This window comes from Haemorhous mexicanus, chromosome 2 (assembly GCF_027477595.1).
Source record: "Haemorhous mexicanus isolate bHaeMex1 chromosome 2, bHaeMex1.pri, whole genome shotgun sequence".
NCBI classification, from domain to species: Eukaryota; Metazoa; Chordata; class Aves; order Passeriformes; family Fringillidae; genus Haemorhous; species Haemorhous mexicanus.
The window spans coordinates 47,956,628-47,976,545 of NC_082342.1; the positions used below are offsets into that span (position 1 = coordinate 47,956,628).

Consider the following 19,918-nt stretch of genomic DNA (forward strand, 5'->3'; position numbering starts at 1 on the left):
CTGTCACCCGAAGCATTCACTTGGAGCAAGCAGTCTGCTCATAGCTTGGGCAAGTGAACTCTGCTGAGTGAAAACTCTTTGCTGGCTGGATGTGTGGGGCCAGAGAGTGGAGGGGAATAGAGATAAATCCAACAGGTGGCTGGTCACAAGTGATGTTCCCCAGGGATCAGTTTTGCAGTCAGCTCTGTTTAGTGTCTTTATCAATGACCTAGGTGAAGGAATTGAGACCCCCCTCAGTGAGTTTGCTGATGACATCAAGTTGGGTGGGAGTGTTGATTTGCTAGAGGGCAGGAAGGCTCTGCAGAGGGCTCTGGACAGGCTGGATCAAAGGGTCAGGGCCAATTGTATGAGGTCTAACAAGGCCAAGTGCCAGGTCCTGCACTGGGGTCACAACAACCCCGGGCAGTGCTGCAGGCTGGGGGCAGTGGCTGGAAAAGGACCTGGGGGTGCTGGTCAGCAGCAGCTGAACATGATCCAGAGTGTGTCCAGGTGGCCCAGAAGGCCGATGGCATCCTGGCCTGGATCAGCCAGGGTGTGGCCAGCAGGAGCAGGGCAGTGACCGTCCCCCTGTGCTCAGCACTGCTGAGGCCACAGCTCCAATCCTGTGCTCAGTTCTGGGCCCCTCACTGCAAGAGAGACATTGAGGGGCTGGAGCGTGTCCAGGGAAGGGCAACGGAGCTGGGGAAGGGTCTGGAGCACAAGTCCTGTGAGCAGCAGCTGAGGGAGCTGGGGGTGTTCAGCCTGGAGACAAGGAGGCTCAGGGGGGACCTCATCACGACTCTACAGGAGGGGGCAGCCAGGTGGAGCTCGGCTTCTTCCCTCAAATAAAAATAGGATCAGAGAAAATGGCATCAAGTTGCACCAGGGGAGTTTTAGACTAGATATTAGGAAAACATAAAGTGTTGTCAAGCACTGAAATAGGCTGTCCAGGGAAGTGTTGGAGTCCATCCCTGGAAGTACATGAAAGGTGTGTAGATGTGGTGCTTAGGGACGTGGTTCAGCAGTGGATGTGATGATCTTAAAGGTTTTTTCCAACCTAAACAATTCTATGATTTTGATTATACATGGATGTGCAAGCAAGAGGTTGAAATCAGACAACTCCCAAGGCCCCTTCCAGCCTGAATTCCCCCATTCCCCCATTCCCCATGGATAAAAATGAGAGGAGGTTGACGGGCCCAACTCCGTGAGTTTGGTTTTGGATGTTTTGTAGATGCACAGGCTCATCTGCAAGATATGAAACAAATCTGTTTGCATGGGTTATGGCAGCCTCACCGTGTGCATATGTGTGTGATTGCACTTCTGCATGTGGTCCCCAAAAGCACCAGCCACCTCCCAGCCCCCCGTGTCTGCTTGCGCGTGGGTGAACAGCTGTGTTTAGGATAGGAGGAAACATCAACTACCACCGTGACCCAGCACACCAGGATACTTAGAGAAAAGACAAGGGGTGCAAAGCAGGCAGCAGAGGAGGCAAACAAATTTGCCAAATATCATAGAGTAGATCATGAGCAGAGCTGGAAATGAGATGTCAGCTACCAGGTTCTGGGACCACATATGTCCCCAGAACAAAAAAGGGTGTGAAACAGCAGCTATTTACAGAAACCCAGTGATCTGGAGTTTTGGATAGAGAGACACCTTCTGTTTAAAGGTCATGCTTCATTTCCTGGATCTATAATCCATTTTGCTGCAACTCTACAAAATTGTTTAGACAAGGATTAGATGGTACATGTCTTCCTGCTTCCTGAATTGGGCTGTGCTAGAGAGATAAAACTTGAAGGGATGAAGCAATAGCATTTATGAGATTGATGAAGAAGAACGGAAGAGCCCACAAAAAATCTCCCAAAAAAACACTAAACAAAAAAACCTCAAAATCCTTCAAAGCAGGCTGAGAACAAATTGCTCAAAATGTACATTATACTGATCTCTGAAATTACCTGAAAAGAATGATGGCTAGGACTTGTTTAACAGAGGCAGGATGCTCATTAACAATGAGAACATTAACCCCTGTGGGACAGAAAGTCCAAGTAGTGAGGTAATTTGTCAGTTTGCTTCATTTTCTGTCTTTGAAAATGAAGCAGTAAATGAGAAGTCACAGCCACTGTTTCTTCCCTAACTCAGTCACCTTTTCATTTTATGTTTTTTTCTGTTAGGTTTTGTTACTTCATGAAAGAAGTAAGCATTTGGGAAACATTTCACCTACCATTTCTCACAAAAACTTGAGCAGCTCCTCCAAAGCAGCCACCCTAGTTTATGGAGGCAGGCTTACATGGAGTTTATGGAGGCAGGTGACCCACAGTGAGCAGGATGTGTGGGGGACACTCAGCTGGAGCCAGGGCAGAAGAGGGGACCCAGTGCTTGGGGCCACCTTTAGCCCACCACCTTCTCACAGAATGTATTGGATGTCCATGGCAGGGTTTTGATAGTGGGGAGCTATAGAAAAATGTGTGTGTGTGAAATGCTGTCAGAAGCTTCCCTGTATCCAACAGAGCCAATGCCAGCCCACTGCAAGATGGTCCCACTGCTGGTCATGGCTGAGGCCGGCAGCTGGGATAACAGAGTTAAAGAAAAGCCAAACATTGCACAATGGGAGTTGGAGAGAGGAGTGAGAAAATGTGAAAGGGATGGCTCTGCAGGCACCCAGCTCGGTGCAGAGGAAGGGCAGGAGGTGCTCCAGGTACCAGGGCTGCGATTCCCCTGCAGCCCCTGGAGCAGTCCATGGGGAGGCAGCTGTGCCCCTGCAGCCCATGGAGGAGACCCACAGCAGAGCCAGGGGGATGCTTACTGCAGGGCTCAGAGCTGCATCTGACACTCTAAAAAGGTTCAGTACGATCTATTTTGGGTCTTAGCAGCATTTAATTCCTTCACTGTGTGCTCGCAGCCCAGAGGTGTTGCAGACAGTGATTTTCCCCATTCGTGCTCTTTTTGTGACAGTCACAGAACACGCCTCATGCAGCAGCAGGGTGTATGTCTTGTAAAACAGGAGTGCACTTCAAATTGTGCTGGCTCTGCATCCAGCTTGTCTGCCATACGTTTAAAGCTGAAATCACTCCAGCATTAGCTACAGCTCAAAAGGAGACACATAACTCATTTTACATAGAAGCACACTTTGATACACTCTTTCTTCAGACAGCAGGGATAAATGACTTGTAGGAAGATACCATTTGCAGGACAGAAAATTTATGTTGCAGAGGCTAGATATTTTCTAAAGCTTTATTATTGATGCAATGAATCAGTATTTGCTACTCGATGTAATCTTGGCACATGCAATATGCTTTTTACTGTTTTGAAAAGAAATGGAAATGCAGAGTAGCTGTTTTATTTCAAAATAGCATCACATCAATCAGGCTTTTCTTTATTTGTTTTGAAGGAGGCGTATATGTAGGGCTGTTAGATGACAGGTCTCAAAATGCATACAAAGTATTTTACCTTTGGAAGGTGACTGTTATGGAGCAGATTCTGCATACTACTGTTTTCATTAAAATAGCTGAATATGAAAAGAAGAACCTGCTAATATTAAAGAATAAATCTTGCTCTCATTCACTGGTTTACTCCACTCCTTTCCTTGCTCCCAGTCCTAATAGGTATTATCCCATGAGATCTCTCTTCACCTCCATATTGTTGACTGAATCCCAGTAGCTGAAAACATCCTCCTACCACTAGATGAAGAGAAAAAGAGTAGGAATTCTTGCTTGAGAATTACTAGAATTTACAAAAATCAAGAGGATGATGGCATGCAGTAGGAATGATGCCACCCAAAGTGGAAAAAAAATCCTTCAGTCCCTTCTCACACAAGATTTGCAGTGCTATCATTGGGAATTCTGCTTCAGCAACAGCTTGTAGAACTGACATTAAAAAAATTCCACAGAATATAAAGGGAATTTATGACATAACAAATAATATTTAATATATAGCATTGAATGCATACACATCAATACCAGTGCCGTAACAACAAAACAGAACTTGTAAAATTAGCAGCAGTTTCTTGCAAGTACAAAAATACACATTTTTTTCAGAACATATATAATAGCAAAATTTAACAGGATATATTATACAAACTCAAAGCATTTAGATAATGCATTATTCCAATATATTATATGATGTAGGACACAGACAATGAGACCGAGTGCACCCTCGGCAGGTTGGTAGGTGACAGGATGCTGAGAGGTGCAGTTGACACAACAGAAGGACGGGATGTCACCCAGAGGGACCTGGACAAACTTGAGAAGTGGGCCCATGAGAACCTCAGGAGGTTCAACAAGTCTAAGTGCAAGGTGCTGCACCTTGCCCTGGGTCAGGAGAAGCCCAGATACAGGTACAGACTGGGAGAAGAACTCTGCCCTGCCAAGAAGGACTTGGGGGTGCTGGAGGATGAGAGGCTGGCCATGAGCTGTCAGTGTGCACACACAGCCCAGGAAGCCAAAGCTGTCCTGGGCTGCATCCAGTGGTGGGCAGCAGAGCCAGGGAGGGGATTCTGCCCCTCTGCTCAGACCCCACCTGCAGAGCTGCATCAGCTCTGGGGTCCCAGCACAGGGAGGGCAGGGACCTGTTGGAGTGAGTACAGAGAAGGACCATAAAGAACATTAGAGGAATGGAAAATCTCCTCTGTGAGGAAATGCTGAGAGAGTTGGGATTGTTAAGCCTGGAGAAGAGGAGGCTTCAAGAAGACCTCACTTAGGCCTTCCACTACCTTAAGGGGGCTTATAAAAAGACGGGAGGTGGCTTTTCATGTGGGCAGATAGCAGCAGGACAAGGGGCAAGGTTTTAAATTAAAAGAGAGCAGGATTAGATTAGGAAGAAATTCTACTCAGAGAGTGGTGAAGCACTGGAACAGGTTGCCCCAAGAAGTTATGGATGCCCCATCCCTGGACGTATTCAAGGCTGGGTTGGATGGGGCTCTGAGCAACCTGGTCTAGTGGGAGGTATCCCTGTCTCTGGCAAGAGGTTGGAACGGGATGATCTTTAAGGTCCTTTCCAACCCAATCCATTCTGTGGTTGTACGTTTTAGATGTTGCATAATAAAATTACATGTGTTCTGCTTGCCATAATACATAATGCCATTTACAGCAATGTTAAGAAACTATTCACAACTAAAACATGAACAGAACAGCTAACAAAGCACAATAAATGAAACACAGAGTTGCAAGGTGTTAGTTACAAGATTCAGCTTTTCCCTTTACATATTTTTGGGCTTACTTTTTTCTTTCTTTTGCAGCGTGAAAGAAATAACTACACCTATTGAACATACCGTATAAACATACAGAAAACAACACACTTTCTCCTTGGAGGACAATGAAGGTCATACTTATCAGTTTCAGAACAGTAGTATAATACCACAGTTATGGAAGCTATGCTGACTTTGCACGCTACATCAAAAGCACAAAGGACTGGGACTCACATCTGCAAGGCTCAACACTTGAGTGCTCAAGGACAGAGGCCCAGCAGGCAGCCCGCTGCCCTCGCAGGGTCAGGGAACAGGACACTGGCCTTAGTTACCTCCTGGGTCCCTTCCAGATTTTCAGGAGATTTCTGTTTGCTTGCTTTTCAGCAATTTTTAGTATTCCTGCAATGTTCCTGCAAAGCTTCATATTGGAACATTACTCAGTTTCCTAAAAAAAGAAAACCTGTGAGTCCGGGGACTGCTCAATTAAATTTGAACAATCTGGATGTTAAACTTAAAATGAACACACATCAACACCAAAGGCATTTTCTTTATGGTGTTTATTTTAAGCATTAAGGTTCCTCTGCAAAAAGCTTTGGTCAGTCTCTTCAAACTTTGGATTGCTGTAATGCTTTTCTAGACCTCCTCTTTGATCATGAAGTCCATCTCTCCCAGTGACTTTCAGAGGCAATGGCTGAAGGTCAGGCTTAACGAAACAGCCATCGACTCCATCAGTAGGTTTCAGGGGTGCTGACCTGCTGCTGGGCCCCACCAAGCCCCTCTCGGCCCCAGTCTCAGTAGGTTGTGGAGACGGTGGCACTGTGGTGGGTGGAAGAAAACAGTCATCAGCCACAGCGGCAGCAGTGTCCTCGTGTTTCTTTAGCAACTGGAAAGTGCTGTCGAAAGGGGAGGAGGTTTCACTGAAGGTAAACAGAGCCTGGTCTGAAAACTGGGAGAAAGCACTGTCCAGGGAGCAAATTGACGACACAGATGGAGATGTCCCAGAAGAAGACTGGCTAAAAGAGCTAAATCCTGAGCAAGTATTTAATCCCTCTGGCGTTGGAGGCAGGAGACAATGAGACAGGTCTTTCCTTTCAACGTTTTGGTTTGTGTTGTCACTTTTACCAACATCAATCCCTACAAGCAAGCTCTGATTGCCGAGCTTTTGCCTTTCCACCTGCAACGACCGGCGCTGGCAGAGACACTCTTCATCCTGGTGAGGCAGGACCACGTCACAGCTGGCTTTGCGTGTGGCCTTCTCGCGCCCGGCATCGGCGCGGCCGGAACCGCAGCCCTGCAGGCCAACCGCGGGCTCGGAGGAGCGCCGGTGCCTCCTCGCCGTCTTGGGAGCACCCGAGGTAGCTGCCGAGGGAAAACCACTGGAGTAGGGAGACTTGTTTGAGTTTTCTTGCAAGGAAAACTTCGGGTGCGGGTCGTCAGAAATTTCCAACTGCTTCAGTTTGGTCTGGCTTTGGATTTCGTCCACCTCCGTCTGCTCCGAATCGCCATCGCTCAGAGTGAAGACAGACTCCCTGCTTCTGTAATCCTGATCACGGGCTTTAATCCAATCACTGGAGGAAGAGTCAGCTTCATCATTCGCCTCATTCTCCAGGCTGTCATAGGAAGAGTCGTTCTGATGGAGAGAAGCAACATCTGCAAGCACAAACCAAGTGTTAACACAAAAGTGACTGAACTGCCCTCTTGACAAGCAGCTTCTTTTTATTGTTTTGTTCTGTTTTGTTATTTTTTTTTCTGGCAAGTATCCTTTACTTTCAGGAGCATTTGCCCTTTAAAGATTCTTCAAGCAAAAATACTAATCATTTAATAAAAAATTACTCTCTTAATATTGAACTGGAGAAGCTAAATTGAGTACTAAGCTACTGTTCAGTCAAGAAATACAAGATAATGGCACAAATAAGGGTTAGGGGGTTTATGTTGTGATTTTATCTTCGGTTTGGTTTTTTTTTAAGTAGATAGAAGCTAATCCAGCTGTAAACAATAATTTACATACATACATATATGGTAATTAGTAATTTATTTATTTTTTCTTTTCATTATTGGGTATTGAAAGCAACATTTAATCTTTCTATCTTTCTTTTAGACAAATTAAGAGAACAGGGTATACTTCTTACCTCTACTTCTTCCAGAAAATACAATATTTTTAAGAGCAACACTGTGAAGTTTTAGGCTCAGCTTAAACAGCCACCATTTGCACTGAGCAGTGCACACCTGGACCCTATCCTGCACCTGCAATAATTGGAATTACATTAAATTTCTTTTGCTCTGGGTTAGGCTAAGCTGTCTTATCTCACATTTGCAGCAGACACAGTTCATGCACGGGCAGTCACCATGCCTCAGTGCCTGCCTGAAAGCTCATTCAGTTGCTGTGACATGTCATGGGTCTGAGCTCTCACTGCCAGCACATCCCAGCACAGCAGACCCCATGTGCTTCACTCCTGGGGAGAGGGCAGGCCAAATTTCACCCAATCTCTCTGGAGGCAGAGCACGAGGAGTTTGAAACAGCCACACTGAGTCAGCCAGACATGCTGACACAAGTGTCATTACCACTTTCAGCACAGGCCACCTGTGACAGCATTTATTTGACAAAAATGCTGCTCTAGAAATACTTTAAGGAGATTTACAAAACTCCAGTCAAAATCAGAGGGTTGGAGAGAAAAAAACATTAATGATAATCTGGAAAACTCTGTCAACTACTCTGCCAAACACTTTCAGTCACCAGTTCCATGATTTTTCTGTGCTAGCAGCAAAATCTGGATGTCCCATTGAAACACTGGAGATCTCTCTCTTTTGATAGTGAACAGACACTTTCAACCCTAACATAATGGTGTGACAGCTGTATTGTGACCATTGTTGATCACTGACCTCCTGATATTTAGGGAAGAAACAGGCTGATGCAAAAATTCTAGATTTGAGAGGAAACCTTCACTAAATTTTTTCTTTTTTTAATTTTGTTTCCCCTCCCTCCTTTTTTAACCAAAGTGGTTCAGATGACCGGTATAGGAGCAAGAGTCTTTGTGAAAGCATTTTGTGATATGATCCAGGTCTATGGTAAGTTGAATCAGTGATTATGACCAATTCTTTGGGAAATTGAATGGAAAGAGAACAGCAGTACCTGGGAACACCGCATGAAGAAGGAACGGCATTTCCCCATGGAATATATCAATTTTTCGCCTGGCTGAGTTTATCTGTCTTAATGGGATCAAAACATCAATCTGCATTACCTGAGCTGTTCTCTCTCTTGCATGTCATCAGTATTTCTCCAAAGAGGGAGGTAATTTCATCTCCAAAAATCCTGCAGCAATTCTCAATGAGGAACTGTACCAGACTAGAAATCTGCAACAAAGCAATGGGAGAGAGATGTCAGATCTTCTATTACTCAACTCAGGACAAGCTCACCATACAGATGAAGAACAGAAACAAACTGTCATCCATGAAGGCAGCTAGGAACTACTCTCTTGGTCTCCTGGGCCCAATAAACTGTCCTGGTACACATCCTTGTCAACATCTTTTCCATTCTACTCTGTCCTGTTCCGAGGTCACCACAACCATAGATCTTCTTAATGAGAAGCATTTTGCTGACATACTGGGCATTGCTTTATGACCTCTCTCCCCTTCTTCCAGGAAGGTTATGACAATGTATTGATGAATGTTTCTGGAGCCTGATTTGAAGAGGTACTGAGTGTTCTCATGTTTGCAACCAGCAGCCTGGTTGAATGGGATGAAGGTCGGTTGGGTTTTCTGCTACATTGAAGTGTTTCTCACCTTTTTAATAAATTCACTTTCCATATCAGGAGTGGAGGATACAGGAGGCCAGAGCAGGCTAGGTGCAATGCAGACAGCTAGATTAAAGGCATTCATCTGGTTCTCTTCAGATCGCATTTCTATCCCATGCAGCACTCCAAAGATGTAACGCAAGAGAACAACATTAGCTCTGGGGAGATGCTCTAGTAACCTGAAAACGTATAAAAACAGAATTCTTCACATTAGTGACCACTTTCCATAGATATACAGAAGTCAAAATAATGGAAATGCAGAAACAGGGTAACATGGTCCACTAATTAAACCAGGGAGGGCGTCAAAGAGATGTTCTTGTTCTTGTTAAAAAAAAAAATTGCGAGTTGAGTATTTGTGATTCTGCATTCTGGGATAGACATTTATAGGAAAAGAATGTAGAGAATATAAATAACTACCTTTGGATGCTTTTTATCTTCTCTTCATTATTTCCTTGATCCAGCACAGAGACCCACTTATCACACAGCTGGGATGATAAAATGCTGCCTGGGATGTTGCGAAGAAAATCCTTATCAAGAGAAAAGAAGAACAAAACACATGAGCAGCTGTTCTGGGGCATGTGAGGGAGTAGGAATAAGATACACAGATACAAGAGGATGTATCAATAGGACAGCACTCCTGGCAACACACAACCACCAAAACCAGAAGAAAATCATCTGAGAAAGAGGCACTTTAGATTATGCTTAAAGTGATTATTTCCTGGCCTTTATCTACCTTTTCCTGTCAAATATAGGTATTTGAATGCTTCATCTGATATTGCTGAACTAAAAAATCTACAGTGAGACCAGTTATTTTGATGTTACATAAAGTCTGTCTTTACTTATTACTTCACTTCATCTGTAGTCCCTGTTTCTTCTCCTCAGCTGACAAGCTCAAATACCTCCAGACAATAAACACTCCAAGGCATCACTACCTTCCTTCCCCTAATCAATGGAGTACTTAAACTAATCATTGATAGTGCTGCTATTTCTCTTTCCTAACACCTCAACCATGAGCATGGAAATTGTTGCAATTTAGGAAGAAGGTAAAATCTTAGCTTCCCAAAATAGCTAGGGTAAGGGAAGCTTTTTTTTGCACAAGGAACATTGGTTTTAACCAATTATACAAGACTGTGTAATGCATGGAAAAAAGAATCCAAATATTTATGGCAACACTATAAACTCACTAGGATCTGCAGTGTAAGGTAGAACTGACGTGTAAGGAGACAGGTCTGTAAACATGCCTTTCATATGCTGAGAGTAACAGGACCAGGCTGCAGCACAGACCTCAGGAAAGCTGTCAGCAAAACAAGCTGGCTACTCCCCTTCCTCATCCTAATTCAGTGGTAGCCTCCTGTGGAGATCCTCACAAGGTTAATGTGCCACCCATTCTTCTTAATTCATTCCTCTTTCGGCCTGTCCCTGGAGAAAAGCCCTCCCTGGCTGAACACAGGATCTGTGCTGCTCCCACCCAAAAAGAGAGACAGGAACATTCTTCACGTACCTTAAACAAAGATGCTGTCACAAATATGGATTCACGGGCCAGATCCACTTCAGTGCCTGAATCAAGCTTCTCCTTTAGCTCTTTGAACGTTTTTGCACTTCCAGAGCGCCTGAAAATACCCTTGGTGGAAGGCCCCTCTTGGTAAAGGAGGGAAAGCATGTCCTAAATAAATTAAAAAGGCAAAGAGGATTTCCCATAAATATATTTTATTGTCCAATGCTACTAAAATGTAGTTTTGCCATTTTTGCCACAGCTGAAAACCTTTTAGTCCTAAAAAATATCAGAAATCAAACACAAGTCAAGGCTCACCCTCCAAACCATGCCAAACTGCACAGCAAAGCTGTGATTTGGGGCTCTCATTTTGGAAAACATCCCCTCAGAAATATTGTGCTGCCACTGCTGAGCACTAACTTTCTTCATGACCTTAAAGGACCTGTGCAAGTTTCAGCCAAGTCATTTAAACATATAAATGCTGTGGTATGGGAAAAGGAGAGTGGTCTATCTAATTCAAAGCTTGCATTTGACAGTGGCCTCAGCCAGACACTGCCTTGCAGAAAAGTATGAGAGCCCCACTGCTCATCATTGTCGTTAATATTATCACCAACCATAGATAGAATTCTGTTTCACTGCTGATATCTGAAAAAAAGAGATTTTTATCCAAACTAGAAAGTGCTTTGTTTGTTAATACATATCTGCACTTCTACAGCAGATCAGAGTCAGGTTTTTACCCCTTTGCTGCTTGTGAACAGGATCAGACTCTGCAAGCAGCCCAGGGCTGTCAGCAGAACCAACTCTGAGGCAAGGTGCTCCTGCTTAGGAGGTCACTCCAAGGGGGATAAAGCTCAGCTTGTGGCTCCCCTGAAGCCAGTGAGGCTACATAGGATTAAACAAGTAGACAGCTTATTACAAAGAAGGGAAAAGCAGATTCCTGCCTAGCTTTTAAAATAATGGGAGGGACCGATATTTTCTGTTAAATAATAAGAGGAAAACAAGGAGGAAAAGAAATGCAGAAATTTCTCCTGAGATAACATGTTCAGGATATTTGCCAGATGCTTAGTTGAGAGGGCCATCTCTCAGACATGCAGGTGAACTCTTGCAGGCCTGCTCCATGCAATGTAGACTCTGTCATGTTATCTCTTTGAGAGGGGAAACACGTGCAGACAGTCTCTGGGATTATCTGTATGCACACAGTGGCCTGAGGACCAAGTTATCAAAAATGATGGCAAGAAAAGGGACACAGAGGGGGGTCCTGGGACACTGGTCCATCATCATTAAACTGAATTAGCGAACAGCAATGGATAAGGAATGGAGTTTGGGGTCTTTCCTAGTCTGGGCTATAAGGTAGGTCTTCCTGCCACACAGCAGAGCAAGTAAGTCTAATGGAAGCTATTACTTTTACTTTTATTCTTTCATGTTTCTTTCTCACTCTTGCAGAAGTCCAAGATCAAGAACTAATGGAAGTGCAGTGCTTTGGAGGAGCACCTTCACGGCAGCAGGACTCATGTCAGCATTTTCATTCTCTTTGCAGGAATTTAGAACTCTCCCATCAAAACAGTCTGAGTCCCACAGCACAGGATGTTAGCACATGAACAAACCCTTTCAAAATACATTTTGAACAAAATATTCACAAGATAAAAATGGGAAGCCCCTATTCAACTAACAAACCCAGATGAAATTGCATGAATGAAGGCGTGGTGCAAGACAATTCAGTGTGGCAATGGCTAAAAGAGAGCCCTTCAGCTGTGAAAGCAAGCTGCAAGCTCTGAAGCAGTTATCCAGCATGCCTGCAGCATTCATCCCTGCTATTTTTTCTCTTGCAAGTAAATCCCATTCAGTTCCCCAGTATTCTATTCTCCAGAGATGCTGCGTGAATTCAGAAGTTCTATTTTGTGGTATAAACACAATGTTTAAAATTCAAAGCACGAAGTCTACCAAGCTGTGATTCTATGCTTAGTAACTTTGGGGATTTTTTCAAATAAAGATTTACTATTATTTATGTGTTGGAGAAATTTCTGAAATGCAGCAATGGCTCATCTCTTAAACAGAGAGGAGGAGAGATCAGGTGATCACAGCCACACAGAGTCCATCTCTGGAGGGCTTATTTAAATAACCTAAATCATGAAAATGCACACTTCTCCTTCAAAAGAAAACACTGTTAAAAGACCTGAAACGCTCTGGTATGATTCACTATTCAGGCAGTGATAAAGCAGCACATCAAGCACCAGCTTAGGAGACAGAACACCCCCTCTTGTAAACTGGTGTGACCCCACTGATTTCAGTGGGGTTCTGGCAATTTCTTCCAGCCAGAAGTCCGGCTGTTAGGACGAAGGGCCCAATCCTGCAGGGCTCATTCCCACTTTGAAAATACTTCATCTGCTGTACTGACAACAGGGCCTTCTAATGACCAAAAATGCCACATACATGCCTTAATTATGCCTAGGAATGGGCTCTAGGACAATCTTTTTCATGCTCCTAGGCTGCTTTTGAGAGCACCCACAGCACCAGAGCTCCCTCAAGACAGAATGAAAAGATGCTACTGTAGCCTCCACATTGCCACCTATTTTTTTGCAGTGGTGCTGTCAGACCAAAAATGAGGACTCAGGATACTTGTCTGCCCCGGAATGACTTCAAGAAAGGCTCTGAAATTGCCTAGTTATGGGCAGGTGGCATTTTTAAGCATGCGTGGGCTGCCTATATGGGACAGTGAATGAGACATTTATGGATGTGGGGATTTTACAGAGATCTTGGGAGTGGTTTAAAAAGTATGTGTGAATGTGGCATTCATTTACACTGTGTGAGTGAGGATTAGGGAACCAGCCTCATAGCATGGGCTGTAAAGGAGAAATAGCCCAGAGCAGCAGAATGATCACATGCATTTCTCAAGCTGTTATTAGCTGGGCCTGACCAAAGTATATATAAAAAACCAAAGTTCTTGCTGGGAATCACAAATGAGGTTTCCCTATGGAAACCTTTCTGGTTTCTTTGCTTGGGTAATTTCAATGTCCCATTAACAAACATAACCTCATTTACTACACAGAGAAATTCCACCACTCCAAGACCCAACCCTGAGCCTGGGACTCACCAAGAGGGGTTTGGGCAGGTTGTCATCCTCACAGATGGTTGTTAGTAAGAGGCCAAAGAGCTTCCCAGGAACAGCAGATGTTGAGGAGAGGGGTGCATTGTCCAAGTGAGTGCCTGGGCCACGCCAAAAGGCCCAATTTATGATAGATCTTTTCCTTTTAAATGACTTTTGGCTTAGGTCTGGGGAAAGAGAAAGGTGTTTATTATGAGAAATGCATTTCAATTCTAGTTCCAGTATTTGGGTTTTGGTGGTTGCTATGGTTTCAAAGGAAAAAATGTCACGAACTCAAAAAACTCCTTGCATCCAGCTAAGGCTAAGCCACCATGTGCATACCTCTCTGTGTGTGTGTGTGTGTGTGTGTGTGTGTGTGTGTGTGTGTGTGTGTGTGTGTGTGTGTGTGCAGAATGTGTGGTCCCACTCATGCCCTGAAGGGGATCACCAGGATCTGCCCTGCACTGCTGGAGGAATGTCAGCACTCTCCAGCACGTGCAGGATGGCAAACCTCAGCCTGCTGACTTCACACAGCTGCACTCTGCTAAACAACTCATTTTCCACCCACAGGGGGAAATCCACTGCCCTCACCCCAGCATGCTGTCCAGGGCCATCCTAGCCCTCCTGACAATGTGGGAGACTCTCCAGAAATGCCACCAGAGAATCAACTAATGGGATGGGGCATTTTCAGACCAGGAAAAGCCACTGCCTTTGCGCTCTTCTCCACAATGCAGGAGTGTCATCAGTGTCCTCACCCCAAGCATTTGCTGCCTGTGGCCCAGGGATGGTGCCTGACCTTTAATCACTGCCTTCCAGATGGCATTGCAGCATGCTGCCAGCACACTGATGGGCTCTGCTTGTCCCCATTGTAACATACCTCATCTGATATCGACACAGGCGTGCTAACTGAAATTCTCGTTTGGAGGGTGGAGAGAAGGAAACACTGGTATTGGGACACAAAAAGGGGGTTTTTATATGACCTTTCTCAACATCAGCCACTGTGAAGTCTTCTTAACAGCATGGGAAAAGGAGTGCAGACTGTTTATGACAGAAGTGCTAACTGGGAAAAACTTATTCGGATACAATTTTCCTTCCTGAGATGTTTTCAAAGCCAATCAGCATTGATTTAGTTGCTTGCCTACACCGCACACATTTTAATTAGCTGGTTCTCCCAAACGTTTTACTTTCTGCTGTTGTGGAGGCCAGAACCAAGTCTTGCAGAATTAAGGATTGTGGTACAATACCAGATTTTTCTCTCCAATATTTTATTCTCTCCTATATTTTATTAGAATTTGGTTTTTAGCTCAAAGAGTGATTTTCATTATAGGTCATTGCATTCCAGATCATGATCCCTTTGGGAATGGGTGGAAGTCTTCATTAGATGCTTACAGGATGAAAAGTTACAGTTTAACTCAAAATGTGAACATATGAATGTGAAAGCCTAAAGAAAAATGCTTTTCATAAAAAATAATGAGGACATACATTTTAAGCAGTCCAAAGCTTCAAGAAATGTAAGTCTGGCAGTGTCTAAGGCTTTACTTGACACATCATGTTTTGGGAGACCATAACTGACCTGTAACTTTCAAAATGAGATTTTGTTCCTTCAGATGAGCTAGATATTGACACCTTGGTTATTGATACTGAATAAGGTTTGCTTTACAAACTAAGGTTTGCTAGCATTCTAGTGACACAAAAGCAAATACATACTGGTGGTTTTTTCTGTAAACCCTGTAGGTCTCAGTAGAAGCAAAAATTAAGACGATATTTTGAAGAACAAGGAATAGCAGAAGTGAAGAAAAAAAAAAAAAGTCATAAAATTAGGAACTCTTCTCAGTCTCTTACTGATTGTTTCCCCCTTAACAGCCATGTCTCAAACTGAGAATGTGAAGAAGGGGTCATTGCAATGAACTGCAGCTCTCTCCTGGGACAGGAAGGAAATCTTAGCCAGTTCTTCAGCACGCCAGGGTAGAAACCAACAACTGATGTGTGGCAATGAAATGCCCTGTCACTTAAAAACGAACATGCACTGAAAAACAGGAAAACTCATCCTTTTCATTTCCCCTTTTTAAGGGTGTTCACAAGTCATAAGCTGAAGAGGAGATGAGAAGGGGTGGGTGTTCACTTTCTTTCCTTGAACCTGTGCAAAGTTATAATACTAGGAGAAGGCCAGACTCCTCTCAGCCAAGACAGATGCCAATTATTGCTCTGCAGAAGTACTTCCACACAAAGACCTCATGGCCTCGCTCTGGTGGATTATCCTAAGCCAGAATCAGAAAAAAGTAATACCAGTTTGTTGGAAAATTTTGGTCAGAGCTCACAGCAGCCACCTCTTCTTGCTCATATTTTACATGAAGGGAATGTCAAGTCATAGTTAATGTCCTAGCCATGGAAATGGCATCTCCTTTCCTTGAAACTAATCAGAAACTGCTAAATAAATATTCAGCTCTATTTAACAATGTGCTCATCAGCATAATTTAATGGCTATGTTTAACTGGTAGGTGACCATTCCTGTTACATGCTGAAAGGTACAGCAGAGGCAACAGAAACACACCATTTCTTCCACATAGAAAACTCTCCTGTACTGTTTTAACCATGCTGCCAGGACAGTTGATGCAATTGCACCACCACATTTGGTGTCCACACAGCCACTTACATGAGGGCCAGCTGTCAGCCATGCCTGCCTGTCTGTCAGCACCTGCACTGCTGTCCCACCGTGGTGCACCCTGGTGGAGCTGGCAGCTGCTCCTTGCTGCCTCCAGCAGGGACAGCATGTCCTGCACAGCGGTGTCCCACTGCAGGGAAGTGATGGCAGGGAGGACAGCACAGCATGTGGCAGAAGAGTGTGGCATTACAGATACTGAATTTACTCTGTATATTCACCCTGTATGTGGCAGTGTGCCCAGTGGGTACCCAACACAGATTTTGGCTTGCTGATTTGAAGCTCAAAAGCCAGACCATAGCCTTGGCTTGCATGCAGGTAATGTTTGCCATTTTCCAAACCCAAAACAGTCAGGAAAAGCACAAGGAACAGCACTGTATGTGAGCTAACCTGCTTTGCAAGCAGTTACACCTATACATCACTTCAAAAGGTTTTGTCTGATGAAAGAAGGAAAAGTGAATGGACTTAAAGCCTCTTTCTCCCATGCACAGTCCCTGTGCATGACCTGCAGGCTGCCCCAGGCTTCTGCTGCCCCAAGCCAGGCTCACTCCACTCCTGCAGCTTGCACAGCACTGATGATAACACATCTGCATTAGAACTCTACAGACCTGATTTGCATTTCTATTTTCTTTTGCCAGTCAACATCAGCTGCCAAAGCAGGGCCTCTAAACCAAATTACACCCCTTTGCTAGATTGCCTCATTCTTAAAATATGCCATGAAGTAATATATGATACAAATTACTGGGAGGGGGGTGGATGAATGCATGTGGAAAGGAAATTAATTTATATAAAATATAATCCATTTCCAGAATAATTTGTAATGGACTCTGGTATAGCTTCACTGTATTTAATTTCTAAAACCATTACAAATGGATTCTATTAATATTCATATATTGTGGAAGGATTTAAGTATTGGGGAGTGCCCAAGATAACAGTGTGGATGTTATTTTTTCTATGATATGGTTATTAATGGTGAAGTAGGGTAGAGTTCCTAATTGAGCTGAGAATGCTAGTGTGTTAAGAACAACAAAAACACACCATGGGATGTATCCTTGCCCTAAGTCTAATTTCCCAATCCTGTCACTATCTCCTTTTTATGATGAGCAGAGCGCAGTCATTGCGTCGTCGACGACAGAGTGCAAAACAGAGAGCAGGTGCTCCTGTTTTTGCAGCACCAAGGCCAAAGGCAGAAGAAAATATTACCTTCTTTATTTTACTCAAAGAGCACTGAAATAAAGTTCTATTTGCTCACCTCATCTAGGTGCCCAAGTACCTGCCTAGACTTTGCCACTTGAGGGTCCCAGTGAGGCAGAGTGTAGTCCTAAGTACCTTATGAGATGAAGGATGCTGCCAAATGTTGCATGGGAATTCTGTGCCAAAGCCTTGACTCTTGAACCCTGAAACCACCCTGCTTTGTTACAGAGCACAGCAAGGGCTGCAGAGAGAAGCTCAGCTAACAAGACACACAAAAATTGCAGGGGAGAGATTCTGTCTTTTGCTGACTTTAGAACAATCACTTGACAGGCAGCTTGTCAAAATGTAACTTCCAACGATGACACATATACAACAGCACACTCAGATCAGTGAGAGCTACAGTGCAAACCCCCCTGAGCAGCTGAAAGATACACCTGCACGCTCCTCTGTGCTTCCCACTGCGCCCCCAGCCCAGCACATGTGCCTTCTGCAGCAGAGCCAGGTGGCCAGGCTGTGTGTGGGGACAGATCTGGGGTGAGGGGACAACGTACCGTTCAGCTGCTGGCACACGGCCACCTGGCTGGGCTTCAGCACAAACTGGCACTGCAGCTCCTGGGGCAGCTGCTCCGTCAAGAAAGGGCCCTGAAGCTGCCTGGGGCAGGCACAGTGCTTTGATCCGTGGGGCATGGCGTCACGAATGTGGCTCATTGTAATTCCAAAGGGATACTCGTGGCCTGTTCAAAGAGAAATCGAAATCTCTGTTGGATTGACTGGAGACTTGCAAAACTCCATCTGCCCTGGAGGAAAAGCAGATTTTGCTTGCTGGCCCACAGCACTTTCTCAGTAATTTAAGAATTGTTGCTTTTCTCCATATTTGCACGGGCATAAATCATACACTGGCAGATAGGGAGTTACTGTGTTTGGTGTAGTTAAACAGATGTAAAAGTAAAATCGGATCTTTTACAGCTGCATCACATAGAAGCCCCTCAGAAAAAAATAAAAGCAACTATTTCTGAATTCAGTGTTTACTCTTTCTACTGCTTTTATTGTGGCACTTAAAGTTTAGGTGCTGCTTGCTCACATCATTCTGGAGAGAAATGAGATTTTGGGATCAGACACGTCAAATTTCTGCTGAGCATGCAAAACCAAAAACTTCCAGTGTGGAAGTGATCTTCCCCCCCTTAGCATGTTAAGTCCAACAACCATCAGCTCAGTCAAATGAGGCACAATTATGGTTCCTGTCTGAGGCTGAAACAGGAAGGAAACGTTAATCACAGGGCTGATGCAAATGAGCTGTGCTTGGCTTTAACCAGCATCTTTGGGGACTACACAGAGGCAATTCATTTCTGGAGGAGCTTTCACAAATGCCACCGGAAAGATGCTTTTCCGACTTGTCTAAAGACCTGGTGGATTAAATATATGAAATGTGGATGCAATGCAAAGATGTTTTAGTTAGCTTGCAGTCAGACTTGAACACGAAGAGAATGGAAGAGGTGTTATTTGAGATTATAGTATGAAGCTATGGCACAGTCAAACTCTGCTTCTGACGTGCACCTGTGATAAAAGTTTGCCTTATCTAATAAACCCTTGCATAAGTATCAAGAACAGCATCACTTTCACGTCAGATTCTTCTTTTCCAAGGATTGCAACTTGAATTTGCAGTGAGAGGCAGTCAATAAGAAAGGCCTTTCCCATTTCTGAATTCTCTGGTTCTATGTTTAAAGCCATGGATGTGATTTGACCTGAACAAGATACACAGTAATGGTCAGCAACCCAAAGTCTGGTATGTTTCAAAGGCAAAACAGTTTGCACTCTCTATAAGGTGCATGAGTTAGACATTTTATAAATATTAATGTTGTCTGACTCCAGTGAAGCACTTGTAGCTAAGGTTAGTTTGAGAAGGAATGCTAAGATTTATTGGGATTTGATTTCCAGGAGAAAAAAACAGAAAATCCAGAAGTTTTTCTTGTTCTAATCATCTGCAAACTCATGCAGCACAAGTAACGCTGGGCTTCTACAGGGAAATGTTCTTACTAATGGAAAAGGATTTGTTCTTAGTGAATCATGGGCCAAAATCAAATCATTCCATCCAATCACTTCTGAGATTTCTGTTGATTTCTGGTCCTGAAATGTTTTGAAAAGCATTTTAGAAAGTTAATGAGCACTAATTTGCTCCTAATCAGAGGGGAGCTGTCAGCCAGAATGAGAAATACAGGATTGGAAAGGATTGAAACAGTTAACTGGAGCTGGGGAAGGAAAGATCATTTCTCAAAATTCTGTTGAGTTTTGCTGAGGAGGAGACAATGCTATGGAGGTGTATGAAGAAATATTGGAAAGCTGGACAACCTCCAGAAGAGGAGGTGACTGGAGAGGCCAACTCTGCAGAAACTCTGGGGCTCATGCAGCAAAACTGGGGCAGAAATAAATGAACTTCTTCAACCTCTTAGTGACACAAGCAGACAACTGCTCTTCAAAACAAAGGATCACCATTTCCCTAACTCCAGAGAGGCAAACTCACTCATGTGATAGGGAAGTAAGAGAA

General features: G+C 44.1%; 1 protein-coding gene across 1 annotated transcript in view; it reads right to left on the reverse strand.

Moving 5' to 3' along the window:
- Nucleotides 1-3,875: 3,875 nt before the first annotated feature.
- ARHGAP20 (Rho GTPase activating protein 20) overlaps nucleotides 3,876-19,918 on the reverse strand; it is a 58,252-nt gene continuing 42,209 nt past the window's right edge. The window contains 8 exon segments of the mRNA XM_059838678.1: nucleotides 3,876-5,807; nucleotides 5,810-6,808; nucleotides 8,398-8,509; nucleotides 8,939-9,128; nucleotides 9,367-9,476; nucleotides 10,451-10,612; nucleotides 13,533-13,711; nucleotides 17,928-18,110. Of these exon segments, the coding sequence (XP_059694661.1) occupies nucleotides 5,764-5,807; nucleotides 5,810-6,808; nucleotides 8,398-8,509; nucleotides 8,939-9,128; nucleotides 9,367-9,476; nucleotides 10,451-10,612; nucleotides 13,533-13,711; nucleotides 17,928-18,110 (1,979 nt within the window). The 3' untranslated portion in view covers nucleotides 3,876-5,763.